Source organism: Podarcis melisellensis (genome assembly GCF_964234715.1).
Source record: "Podarcis melisellensis genome assembly, chromosome: 17".
Classification (NCBI taxonomy): Eukaryota; Metazoa; Chordata; class Lepidosauria; order Squamata; family Lacertidae; genus Podarcis; species Podarcis melisellensis.
This window is the reverse complement of record NC_138534.1, coordinates 40,686,469-40,699,535: the sequence shown is the minus strand read 5'-3', so window position 1 is coordinate 40,699,535 and position 13,067 is coordinate 40,686,469. Positions and strand designations below refer to the sequence as shown.

The following is a 13,067-nucleotide window of genomic DNA, read 5'->3' as shown; positions in this document are numbered from 1 at the left end:
GTGATTTCCCCCTCTGCATCCCTTTCCTAACTCTATTTTTATAAATCCTTTGTCCATCCATAGTTCAAATTTTTACTACAAGTTTCCTGTCAATCCTACCAATGTATGTAACTCTTTACAATAGCTTTTCCAATAAATTATAAACTTGCCCCATTCTTTAGGAAAGAGGTCCTCTTCCTGGTTTCTAATTCTGCCTGTAAGCTTTGCCATCTGGATGTCGTTCATCAGTTTTGTCTGCCACTCTTCTTTGGTCGGAGTTGTAGACCCTTAGGATCATCTAGTCCAACTCCCTGCAAAACACAGTCAGTGGCAGCCAAAGCAGCCTGGCTCCATCAGTGCCAGATTTCTGTCTAAGCTAAGCCAAAATCCCTTATTTGGGCTGCTGGTCCCTTATTTTCAAATCTGTAAGTTGGCAGCTATACTGTAGATAAATATAAGAAGTTATATTGAAATCGGAGCAGCTAGGCTGGTAACAAGTTTTACCCTTTTAAATATTTTAATGTTTCAATATTTTAATGTTGTATTTTAATTTTGTTTTAAAATTGTATTCATTCCAACTTGTTTTTATTATTGCTTGTTAGGCGCCCTGAGCCTGGCCTTGCAAAAAATTATTATTATTATTATTATTATTATTATTATTATTATTATTATTATTATTATTATTATTATTATTATTATTATTATTATTATTATTATTATTATTATTACCCGTCTGTGGGCAAATCGCGGGGGGGAGGAAAAAAACCGGAAGTCGGTCTCTGAGTGACTTCTAACCGGGGGGCGGGACGAAAGAACCCGGAAATCGGCCTCTGAGTGACTTCGAAACGAGGGGGCGGGGCGAAGAGTCTCTCTCCGGAGCGCGTGCGAAGCGTTGCGCCGGGAGCGCGTGCTGCCGTCGTCGTCACGTCGGCGTCGGGTGAAAGGTCGAGCTGAGGCGGGGGCGGCGTTGTGCGCAGGCGCGCGCGGGAGCTCGGAGCGGCCTGAGGCCCATGTGGAGCAGCGGCGGCGGCGGCGGCGCCAAGAGCAGGAGCAGCAGGAGAAGCGCCGCTGCTGGACCCCGCGGCCCCCGCCAGCAGCAGCAGCAGCAGCAGCTATGAAGGGGTGAGTGCGGGACCGGCGGCGGCGGCGGCCGCCTCCCCTTTCCCTCCCCTTTCCTTCCCGCCTCCCGGCCCAGCCGCCCAGCCCGGTCTCCTCAGGCGCCCTCCAGCTTGGCTTTCCCCCTCAGGATTTCCCCCCGGGGCGGCGGCGGCGGGTCTTTGTTTCCCGCGCTTCTTTTCCGGGGGGGGGGGCGGGAATGGAGACGAAGCGGCCCCTCCGGGTTCTTCTCCCGTTTCCTCCGGAGAGGATGCGGTTCTGTTCCGAGGGAGGGTTCTGGGTTCAAGGTGCGCCATAAGGTGGCGGCGAGAGGGAGCCTTCCGGGCCTGATTTCCGCCAATGGGCCAGCAGGTCTTGTTGTTTCACCCACCCACCCAACTTTATCTTCATTTTTAAAAATAATATTTTTTATTGGTTTACACAGGTTTTTTACGTTTTAACTTTAACCATTTCAAACATCAAAGCAAAAGGTTCTTTCCATAGTTAATTCCACATTCCAAGTGCCATTACATCCCCGCCATTGATTTTAACTGTTTACAGTGGTCTTTTAAATAAACGAAGAATTTATTCCAGTCCTTTAAAAATCCTTGATCTTCCTGGTTTCTGATCCTCCCGGTCAGTTTTCCCATCTCTGCATAGTCCATCAGTTTCGTCTGCCCTTCTTATTTTGTTGGCACCCACCCCAACTTTTTTAAAAAAATATTTTTTACTGGTTTTACACAATTTTTTACATTTTAACTTTAACCATTTCAAACGTTAAAATAAAAGGTGCTTTTGAACCTTTGGACCTCCCTCCCTCCCTCCAAGTGCTTGGAAATAACTTTAAAAACTGTGTTAAAAACCTACAACAGGGTAACTGTTTATTTACTTTATCATTTGCTTTTTCATTGGAGTATTCAAGGGAGTTTATAAGCAACAGTTAAAACCAATTTTAAAACCTTAATATTTCCCTTGCCAAGTTAAGTCCCACACAGGATTTGTTCAGAGAATACAGAATTATCTAACCATCACTCATTACAAAGAATCTAATGGTTGTTTAATATATGATGTTTCCTTGGTGGAAGACAAAACCAAACATGTATGTATCATGTATAAATACATTACATTTACAGAAATTACATGCGTTAATTTACCATTTACATGAAATGCCCTGTGTTGGGTTGACAGGCTTTGCCAAGTCTCCAGCATTTTCAGATTACAACTGAAATCCATCAAAAGGGTGGTTATTCACAGCCTATGTATGCTGTATAATTGGATTCTGACCCACGTCTGCTGGAATTGCAAGATAATTCATTTACTGAATTCCTGCCACCTGCAACTCTGGTTGATGCAGTGGAGGTCAGTGCATCTGCGCCGTAGGGTGACACCATGGAGGCATTTTGCCATTTGCTGTGGATTAGCACAGATGGTGAACATGGTGTTAGAAGCCTGCTGCTCTATGGATTCAGGGGACTTGGTCTTGCCATGTGTACTAAAAGAGTGACTTGGAGATAAGTTCAGTTTCAGTTGATGCCAGTTTGCTTCTGAGAGCATAAAAGATCCTAACTGAACTACAGTCATACCTTGGTTTTCGAACATATTAGTAATTGCCAGCTTCTTAAATGCATGGTGGAGTGCAACAATACAGATTTCATACTATTCTATCATTGCTGACTTTATCAAGGGCAAGACTGCCAGAATTGCCACTGGCATCAACAAGTAGTTGCTTCTCTAGACAGCCAGAATCTGAATAGACATAACCATATTATTAAAAATTGTATCTTTTCAAGGGTCTGAATTTATGTTCCCTTCCTCCCACCCATTCCTTTTTACTCATGTGTTATGTCTTTTTCAATTGTGAGCCTGAGTCTTAGTACTGATTTTTGAAAGCTGATCTGAAAGCGTTTTTGGCTAACAGGTGGACTCTGTCTTAAGTAAATAGAAATGCCTCCTATGTACTGCTACAGTGTGCAAATAACTTCCTGGTTCTTTGTTTAGTGAAGCAGATTGTTAATTTGTTCTCCCAGTGTGTTAAAAGTCTGTACATGGTGACATTTCCAACTTGCCAATAAAACATTATTTCTCCTTTTTGGAGTTACTCTCTTTCTAATAAGAGGAATGTCTGGCACTTAAAAATGTATTGTTTTTAAGACAGCTGTATAATTTGACTGTAAAATCAAGATAAATCATATACATTCCCAGTTCAGCCCCCTCAGTACACAACAGACACAACTGCAGCTTCAGAAAGATTACTACAATTTCTCACTTAATTAGAAACACATACACAAGCAACTCTCAAAAGAACTTGACTAACCTAAAACCTTTTGCAAAGTTGTTATCAGTGGCTGGAGCATGAGTTTATGCATAGATGCTTTTTCAGTTATTGCCTACTTTTCTTAGCCTGCAATAAGCAACTACAAGTTGTGTTTATATATTAAAAGTTGTTCCTTTCAAAACACTCCAAGACTTAAGTGAATAGGGGTTTTTTTTAAAAAAAAACCACAAACCTGCAAATAATGACTCTTTCTCCCTCCCTCCCCCCCCTCTCTCTCTCTCTCTCTCTCACACACCACACAAACACACTCGCATAGAACAGAAATCTGAAATTGCACTTAAAATCTGAAAAGCATAAAAAAGCAGTATAAAGTTCTTTATAAGTTCTCCCCGCTAGACTTCCAATAGATCTTGGGGGCATCTTGTACAGTTGTACCTTGGAAGTCAAATGAAATCCATTCCAGAAGTCCATTTGACTTCCAAAACGTTCGAAATCCAAAGCGTGGCTTCTGACTGGCTGCAGGAAGCTCCTGCAGTCAATCAGAAGCTGCAGAATCCCCTTCGGACGTTCGGCTTCCAAAAATAGTTCGCCAACTGGAACAGTCACTTCCAGGTTTGGGAGACAAAATATTCGAGAACTAAGCTGTTGGAAAACCAAGGTATGATTGTACATGGAAAAATACAGTAAGTCTTAGGTTTGCGAACTGGGCACTCAAGGTGGGTGTCTCTGTCATCAGTATAGGCTTTTAATATGTGTTAATTCTGGTGCTAAAAAGATATATTTATATGAAGGAAAGGGGGTGTTGGGAGAATCCGGGGCGTGTCTGCAGAGTGGAAGGAAAGGAGGACCTTTTTCTGCTTCCCCACGTCCAGCCACTCTCTGTCCCTGAGACCCTGACTCCTTTTGGGGGTGTTAACTTTCTTAATGTGAACAATAAACTATGGCTGTATGCAGTTTCACTGTTGGAAATGTGTTTTGGGTAATGGCTTATTATATGTGAAAATGTATTATATCTTATGTATGTTCCCGCTTTCTTGCTCTGTTGTCTTGTTTATATGTTTGACTGAGCCTTGTAATGTGAACTTGGGAATTCTTTTCATACAGCCAGTGGTTCAAGTCTCCAGCGTGGCTCATGTTACTTCCTGCCATTCTGAGGAGCTAATTTAGCTTCCTTCTCAACTCTAAAGTGACAGGTTGCTTCCCAGGATCCACACATTATGGCTTGGTTTACTAGGCAGCTGCTATTTGTGGTTACCACTACCAGTCTCTCCCTCTCACTGAGGCTTGCAGACACGCCACAAAATTGTGGAAGAGGCAAAGTGTCCTGTTTCACTTTCTGATGAGTTTCAAAGTAAGTTTTTCTTGCTTCTTTCCTGGCATCTTTAGATGTGTTGGGGAAGGAAGCAAGCAAGCTGTGAGTGTGACTTATGGGTCTTCTGTCCTTTGAAACTCCCAAAAGTCACATGTGCCAGTATTTCACCTCTTCTGTGGCTTTGTGTGAAGCAAGACACACAAATTCCATGTTCTCTACAGTTTTAGAGGACTTGCCCTTGAGAAGCTGGAGTAACTGCAAGGTGTTTGCTTTTTTAAAAAAGAGTCCTACTAAATCCTGCATGATAGATTTAGGAGGGTTCTGTGCAGAATGGGGATATTGCACCAAAGTGCTTGGACATGACAAGGTGACCAGTTCTACTGTTTCTAGTATAGCTTAATCACAGTGGCATTCCTAGAGGTATTAAGCATGTTTTGATTTGTTCCAGTAGCCGGATCGAGCTGGGTGATGTGACGCCACACAACATTAAGCAGCTGAAGCGGTTAAACCAAGTCATTTTCCCCGTCAGCTACAATGACAAGTTCTACAAGGATGTGTTAGAGGTTGGCGAGCTCGCCAAACTGGGTATAGTACCTTGCTTTTTTATTTGGTGGGTTGGTGGATAGAGGGTTTTCCATTGTTCTTGGTTTATCTGCTAGATTCAGTACATCATCTGTTACGTGAGGATAGCTTTACCAGATACCTTAATTATTCTGACTGTATGAAGCCTTGCACGCCATGCAACCTGGGCCTGCACATACAATGCAGATACTGCCTTTTATTCCGCCATCTTCCTCAGGTATGTACCTCTTTGGCCTGAGATAGTTGTCCATCCTCTTTTCCCCTTGTCTTTGCCTATTCCTTCCCCTCCAGCTCCTCCTGTTCTAGCCATAGAGAGCTACCAGCTTTTACCTTCCACAGCTGCTCAGGAAAACTAGTGCCCTTGTTGGTTGTTTTAAAAGCTTCAGCAAGTGCAGGAAGCAGTGGCCCCCTTCCTCATGAATATCCTTCATGCCAAGTTGTGAGTGTTTTAGCATCACCACTAGCCTCCTGTTGACTGCTGTATACAGAACTGACAACTTATGCAGCCCTAAATTACTTTTCATATGTTGCATTAGAAACCCGTTTTCCCTTTATACTACATCATGGTCTTTAAAATGAATAATATCATTTTTTGCTGCTCAAATGCTTAACATATCTTGTCACATGTTTCAATGATATCCACAGAGAGAAACCCATTCATCAACTCCTCAGGTGTAAACCTTCCTCCTGCACACACAACAAGGTTTCACAGCTTTTTTTTTAGGTGGCCTTGGTCCTCCCCTTCAGCCTATGCATGCTTTCTCAGAAGTGTGTCCCATTGAACTGAATGGATTGGGTCCCAAATAAGCCATGCTTTGAGCAGACCCATTGGAATCTTGGTCCATGACTAAAACAAGCCCTGTTGATTTCAGTGGGTCTGCTATCAAGTATGGATTCAACCCAATGAGTCCTATGCTGAGGTGGATATTCATAAGACTGTAATGTTGACCACTTTCTGCACCCCTGCAGGAGTTCAGGGACAAGCCCCAGCTTCCCTCTCTAGCTCCAGGCTTTCGGAACTGAGGAAGGGGAGTAGGAGCTTGCTTTGGAGCTAGCTGGCTGAGGCATTCTGAGTGCCTTGACTGTTCACCAACATTTTGGTGGCAGGCAGCAGAAGCAAGAAGAGTGCCATGGTCAACTCTAGCCTTCCTGTTTAGCTTGGAGCTGGAGAGGGGATTGAGGTCATCCCCCTTATTGCACCCTTTGAAATTCAGCACAACTCGGTTGATGATCCAAGGTAGAAAGAGGTTGGTTCCCCTCTTATTGTCTTTGCCATAAGGTAATGAAACACTCACTATGGTGGGGGTGACAAGCAGAACTATGGACCACTATGCATCAAGTTATGCTTGAATGTTTTCCTAAAGGATTGCAAGATCCAGCTCTTACTGCAGATGTAGAACTCTGTCTTGATTTTATCACTTTAGGCTGTGCTTCAGGTCTGATTGAATTGTCCATTATACATAGTATTTCTGGCACATAGAATATGAGGGGAAAGGGTTCTACACCAGCATTCTCTTTAATATGCTAGTTTTATGCATGCAGGATTATAGATCTTATTTTTACAAGGGACTATTCTGTCCCCTTCAGCCTGGAGTTCTACCAGCATAGTACAGACTTCCCTTCAGTGAGAATTAGACCTTGTTTGACCTGATATTTGATATGTGGAGGTAAATTGGGATGGGATTATTTTTATTGTTACATATTTAGTTTGAGGCGTGGAGTTAAAGCAGGGATGGGATCACATTTATTGTTATATATTTAATATATAATATGCAAGTGTGTCTTGCTGTTCTAATTATGCAGTATTCTTAAATCTATATATTTATCCGAAACCCTCAGGATACGGTGGATTAAAAAACCCCAAAATAATATGCTTTCTTCCTCTCCCCACCCCTCTTTTCGGCAGCCTATTTCAATGATATTGCAGTGGGTGCAGTGTGCTGTAGAGTAGATCATTCTCAGAATCAGAAAAGACTGTACATCATGACGCTTGGATGTCTGGCCCCTTACCGAAGGTTGGGGATAGGTAAGACTGTTTTGTAAATGATGAGGTGGCTCTTGGCTATGGAACATGTGGCTCCAAAGCTTACAAAATTTAGTACTTGTTTATAAAATAAGAAATATTGCAAGATGCTGCAGTATTTGAAATTGGGAATAACTTTCTTCCATTTTGTCTTGCTTCCTTTGTAGGAACTAAAATGTTGAATCATGTGTTAAACATCTGTGAAAAAGATGGCACTTTCGACAATATCTATCTGTAAGTAGAAAGACATTGCTGGCCTCCTAGGCAGGAGGAATTGGTTGCTTACATGTTTAGTTGGCATTCATGGAAATGTTGGCGCTCAAGTCTTGTGGCATAGTATTAAAGAACAACTAATATAAGACTTTTGCTTTCGAGTACTAGAGTTTGCTGGGACACAGTAGAGGCACTAATTATATTGACACTACCATGCAGTGCAAATGCTAACCACAGGAGGTACATACATTACAGTCATACCTTGGTTCTCAAACGCCTTGTGACTCGAACATTTTAGCTCCCAAATGCCACAAACCTGGAAGTGCGTGTTCCGGTTTGCGAACATTTTTTGGAACCTGAATGTCCGACGCAGCTTATGCGGTTTCCGATTAAGTATAGGAAGCTTGTGCAACCAATTGGAAGCCACGCCTTGGTTTTCGAATGTTTTCAGAAATCGAACGGATCTGGAATGGATTACGTTCGAGAACCAAGGTGTGACTCTACAGCCCTGTTACTTTTTTGTAAGTGATGCCCTCTTTATTTTATCAGTATTGTGTCTGGATTGTTTATTATTAGTGCCTATATCCATTGACCAGGGACAAGCTGAGCTCTGCAAGAGCTAAACATATAAGTAAAGGTAAAGGGACCCCTGACCATTAAGTCCAGTCGTGGCCGACTCTGGGGTTATGGCGCTCATCTCGCTTTACTGGCCAAGGGAGCCGGCGTACAGCTTCCAGGTCATGTGGCCAGCATGACTAAGCCGCTTCTGGCAAACCAGAGCAGCGCACGGAAATGCCGTTTACCTTCCCGCCGGAGCGGTACCTATTGATCTATTTGCACTTGACGTGCTTTCAAACTGCTAGGTTGGCAGGAGCAGGGACAGAGCAATGGGAGCTCACCCCGTCGTGGGGATCCGAACCGCCGACCTTCTGATCAGCAAGCCCTAGGCTTTGTGGTTTAACCCACAGCTCCACCTGCGTCTCTAAATCTATAAATAGCAGTTAAAAAAGCTCCTAAGCATAATTCTTCACATGTAAACCTAATCCTGTAAATATGTCCTCTAAAGTTACCAGATGTCCCCCAATCTGAGATACAGCACATGAGCATGTAGGATAGGACTTGCTTGATCATGGCACCACAGTTGTGGGATGCCTTCTCAAAGAAGGCCCACCTGGTGCAATTGCTACTGTGCATCTGCAGCGCCATCAAGGTATAACTTTCTTGGAGGCCAGTTTGGTAGTATTGTTACCTTCTGGTTTATGAGAGCTCTGCAGTACTGTATGTTGTTTTCCTTCCCATCCGGGATTTAACTTCCATCATCCCTGGGATGGCCATGCTATCTGAGGCTGATGGGAGTTTTAGTTCAAGGTACTTGGCGGACAACAGGTTAGGACATGTGCTCTAGAGTAGCTTTTTGTGTCAGAATAGTAGTTGTTTGTCACTGAAATCAGAAAGGCAAAAGGTAGGTAGTCGTTTACATAGGATGGTCATAGACAGTCGTACCTTGGATCCTGAACACCTTGGTACTTGTACATTTTGGCTCCCAAACGCCACAAACCCAGAAGTGAGTGTCCAGGTTTGCAAACGAACTTTGGAACCTGAATGTCCAATGGAAGCTCCTGCAGCCAATCAGAATGTCCAATGGAAGCTCCTGCAGCCAATCAGAAGCCGCATTTTGGTTTCTGAACATTTTGGAAGTTGAACGGACTTCCAGAACGGATTCCATTCAACTTCAAGGTACGACTGTACTTGATTTCTGGGCACTTGTCTTATAAGCTGGCATGCAAGACTTTTCCCCCAGCCGTAGTAAAGATGATAGGTGAAAGTAACATGGGATACAGAAGTTGGATGGTCTTTTGTTTATTATCACATTCAGTAACATCTGTTTTAATCTCTTCTCTATCCTTGCTTTCCCATTTTCCTTTCCAGTCTTCAGATAAACAGTTCATTAGCATATAGATCCAAGTTCCAGCCTTCATAAATGGTAATGCTTTTCTCCCTTGGTTTCTTTTTTTACCCAGACATGTCCAGATTAGCAATGAATCTGCTATTGACTTCTACAGAAAGTTTGGATTTGAGATCATTGAGACGAAGAAGAACTACTACAAGAGGATAGAACCAGCGGATGCTCACGTGCTGCAAAAAAACCTCAAAGTCCCTTGTCTCGGCCAGAACACAGATGTGCAAAAGTCTGACAACTGAACAAAACCCAATGAACGCTTTCTTGCACTTTCTTGTCACCAAATAGGGAAAGAGAGGCCTGGTGTCTGTTTTTGGTTTCCCCCCTGCTCCTAATGTGTGTTGTATCCTCTCCAACAAATTAATAACTTCCCAAGGATTGTCAAATTGTGTGTTTGGGTTCTATAGCTCTACTTCTTTGCAATTTGGGGATGGAAGTAGTATGCGGTTCTAGCTGGGGTGGGGGGGCCTTCATTCGGTCTTCCAAAGGTCAGCTTTTCCTCGGTATGTGTGTGATCCTCCTGCATTCCCATTGAAGGGCAGAGTTTAAGCAATACCTTGCATCCAGGCTCCCAGTACCATGCCACTTTTTTTTCTTTTGTAATGGAGTCTCTCGGTCTCTAGTTTTGAACTTGGTTTGGCGGTTTTGGCCTTGTTTACTATTTGAACATGCATCAGTTTGGAAGCTAATTCAGAGCATTTGAGCCGCCATTTCTTCATTGTGTTTTGAGACAAAGTGGCCGGCGAGAAGATTCAACTTGCTGAGCGGTCGGGATGTAGGTGAGGATTCAGAGTGGACTGTACCATCTTCCACTCTTCTCTCATTCGTTACAGGTATTGCACTAACGACAGAACGACCCTTGGCTCTGGCAACAGTGGAGGAGCCAAACATTAAAGATTACTAAAGAAGATCAGTCTGTGACTCTTACTTTGAAAGAAAGAAAGAGAAGGAAGGAAGCTTTGCCTTTGAATGGCTCTGCTGGTTTGAACTCTGTTTGCTTGCTGAGATTATATGCTCCCTAAGATAGATGATGATTGAAACTGCTTCTCCCACCCCCCCTCCATTACACTTCTGAAGATTTGGCACTCGTCTTAGAAGAATATTAAAAGGGGATGCAATGGAACACCAGATGGAAGTGGCTTATTGGGGAGCATTGTGAGGATTCAGAAAATAACTGGTTTTCTCCTGATATTGTAATGTAAGAACTGTAGCCTATTTTACCAAGCTCTCGCTTTGTATTTTGTTACGCTTTTGTTTGCAATTTCATTTTGAGCTTCTAGCAATTCAGTACAGCAATGCCAGCTTAACATTACAACTCTCCTCTCCATCTGGGGAAACGTACCAGGGAGGGGAGGGAACCTGCCCTATCACCTAAATCAATATTAAACTGCATTTCTTTCCTGATTTTGAACTTTTAACTGTATCTTGCGCTTTTCTGCTTTGAAAAATCTTTATTGAGGGAGGGTGGGTGGGGGTTACAATGTAACCTTGCTAGCAGCTGTTGTAATTTCACTGTGATGCTGAATTGAGAAACAAGGGGACATGAAGACCAGGAAAGTTCAGGCAATTTGCAATATTGCGCAACCTTTAATTGCAGAGAAGTCAGGAAACACTATTCCTTATCAGGCAAGCAGAATATCCTGACACCTATTTGGTCCATTAGACATTTTGCCCAACTGCATGCTTATTGTTTTGATCAGAAAAAAACAGCAAGTTCACCCTTTCCGAATCCTGGTACAGGAAATGTTCTTGTACTGCTTCTCTGGCCATAGTTTGCTATGTTTTATATTGTATTTCCTGAGGATTTGTTTTCCTTCTGCAAAGATGTTGAAGCACATCTAAATCTCAAGTGCCAACACTGTTTTCCCTGATCAGTTGTAGATAAGGCAAAGAAGTTCAAAGGGGAAGGTACTGCATTAAAGAATGTATATACAGCCCAAGTCAACATCTGCTCATAACTATCTTCTGGTGCTAAGGAAAGTGTGTCCCTTTTTTTTTTGGAACCGAATGGTAGATACGTGGAATTGGGGGTTGGGAAGTCAATGCTTCTCTTGATCTACAAATCACTTGCAGGTAGTTTTCCGCTTAGACTTTAAAAGCAAAACAAAACCCATTTATATATTTTTTAATCAACTGTCATTCTGTGAATGTATTTCTCAACGTTTCTTGGGGTTTCCATTGTGCAGTCAACCTTCCTTAGTGACTATGTTCTACAGGAGGTAGGAGGAAAAGAAATTGGAAATCAAAGCTCCACTTTTCATGACTATCAGTCCTGCCAGTGTTTCCTTGCTTAAAAAGAACACAGGATTTAATCCCTAGCTGCTGGAGCTGCATCCCCTCTGCTTGAGTGTGGCAAAGAGCAGCAGTTTGGATGGTTCCTTTCTTTGAGTGCTGCAGAAGTTTGCCAATTTGGAAGAAATGTCTTGTCTTTTGAAATAGTCAAGCAGGGGGTTGTCTAAAATGGGTGTTTTTTAATGCTTCATGTCAGTGCTTTCCATTCTCTTGCAAATCAGCGTATGTACAACTGCAGTAATTAGTTGGGAGGTTCGGTTAAATTACCACCATCAGTGCTTCTATTGTAGAAGTTTACAAGGAGAATGTGCATAGCATACTTTACATATCCTATAGCAGGGTAAGTGTAAAGGGGCTCAGCACAGTACTTTTCTCATCATATAACTATAAAACTGCTGGACTTCATAAATATTTTTTTTCAGTATTAGGTAACTGATATATGCAACAAGAATGGGAAAAAAAGCACCCAGGACAGACACCCTTTACTTGGCATGGGAGGGGGAATATTTTTGTATACATAAAAGTGGCTGGGATTACTTGATTCAGTTAATGATTGAATATGTCCATTAAAGATGACATACTGTTACAGCTGAAATAAATTCTAGTTCTGTTTTCATTAACATTTAATGGTGCCTTGTGATGTCTAGTAAATGTGAACCTAATTATATATTTTTTACCCTCTGCACAAAATCAGTTTTAGTCTGCAGCTGCAGGGATTGTCTAAAACCACTCCTCTCCTGCCCCAGGTATATTGATTTAGGGTTTGTTTTGAATATGTTAATGTTCATCTTACGTAGCAATGAGTTACCATGCTGAGAACATACCTTGATCTTGGAGGAAATTTGCTGTCTACTCCTAGATAACTGAAACTGCTTTTATCCTTCACTTCGTGGATAAAAGTTATTCTTGCTTAATTGGCAGCCTGTTGCAATTACGTGAGAAGGGATGCTGCGGCATATAAAAAGGAGGATGTTTTCTTTGTGCTTTTTGACATGACTGTGATAATTGCTGGGGCATTTCACAAGATAGAATACAGTACCTTGTTTAAATCTTACATGAATAAGCAAGGAAAACATGTTCACAAATTTTAGGCCGCCACTTTTGTACATCAGAAGCAAGTTCATCTTTCTGAAATCCTAAGAAGCTAAAAATTATTTTTTTTTAAAAAAACCAACAACATTCTTAATAAATGTGCACCACAAGGCACCCAGGAGCTGGCCTTGTGTTTTTGGGTTCCTTTCTCCCTTACCTGCCTTTCTCTGTTAAAGATGGGAGCATTCTCCATTTACCACCCTCATGCAGTAAGAGTAGGACCAGCTTGCAGACTAACATCTCC

General features: G+C 42.3%; 1 protein-coding gene across 2 annotated transcripts; it reads left to right on the top strand.

Annotated features, from left to right (window-relative positions):
* The first annotated feature begins 833 nt into the window (after window positions 1–833).
* Window positions 834–12,351, top strand: NAA50 (N-alpha-acetyltransferase 50, NatE catalytic subunit). 2 transcript variants are annotated; one of them, XM_081894908.1, is made up of 5 exons: window positions 834–1,101; window positions 5,113–5,246; window positions 7,150–7,269; window positions 7,434–7,500; window positions 9,501–12,351. In XM_081894908.1, exons 1-5 carry the CDS (start codon window positions 1,094–1,096, stop codon window positions 9,679–9,681), a joined length of 510 nt encoding a protein of 169 aa, XP_081751034.1. In that variant the 5' UTR covers window positions 834–1,093; the 3' UTR covers window positions 9,682–12,351. The 2 variants fall into 2 exon arrangements, with proteins under 2 accessions (XP_081751034.1, XP_081751033.1); XM_081894907.1 differs by having other exon boundaries at window positions 5,110–5,246.
* The last annotated feature ends 716 nt before the right edge of the window (window positions 12,352–13,067 follow it).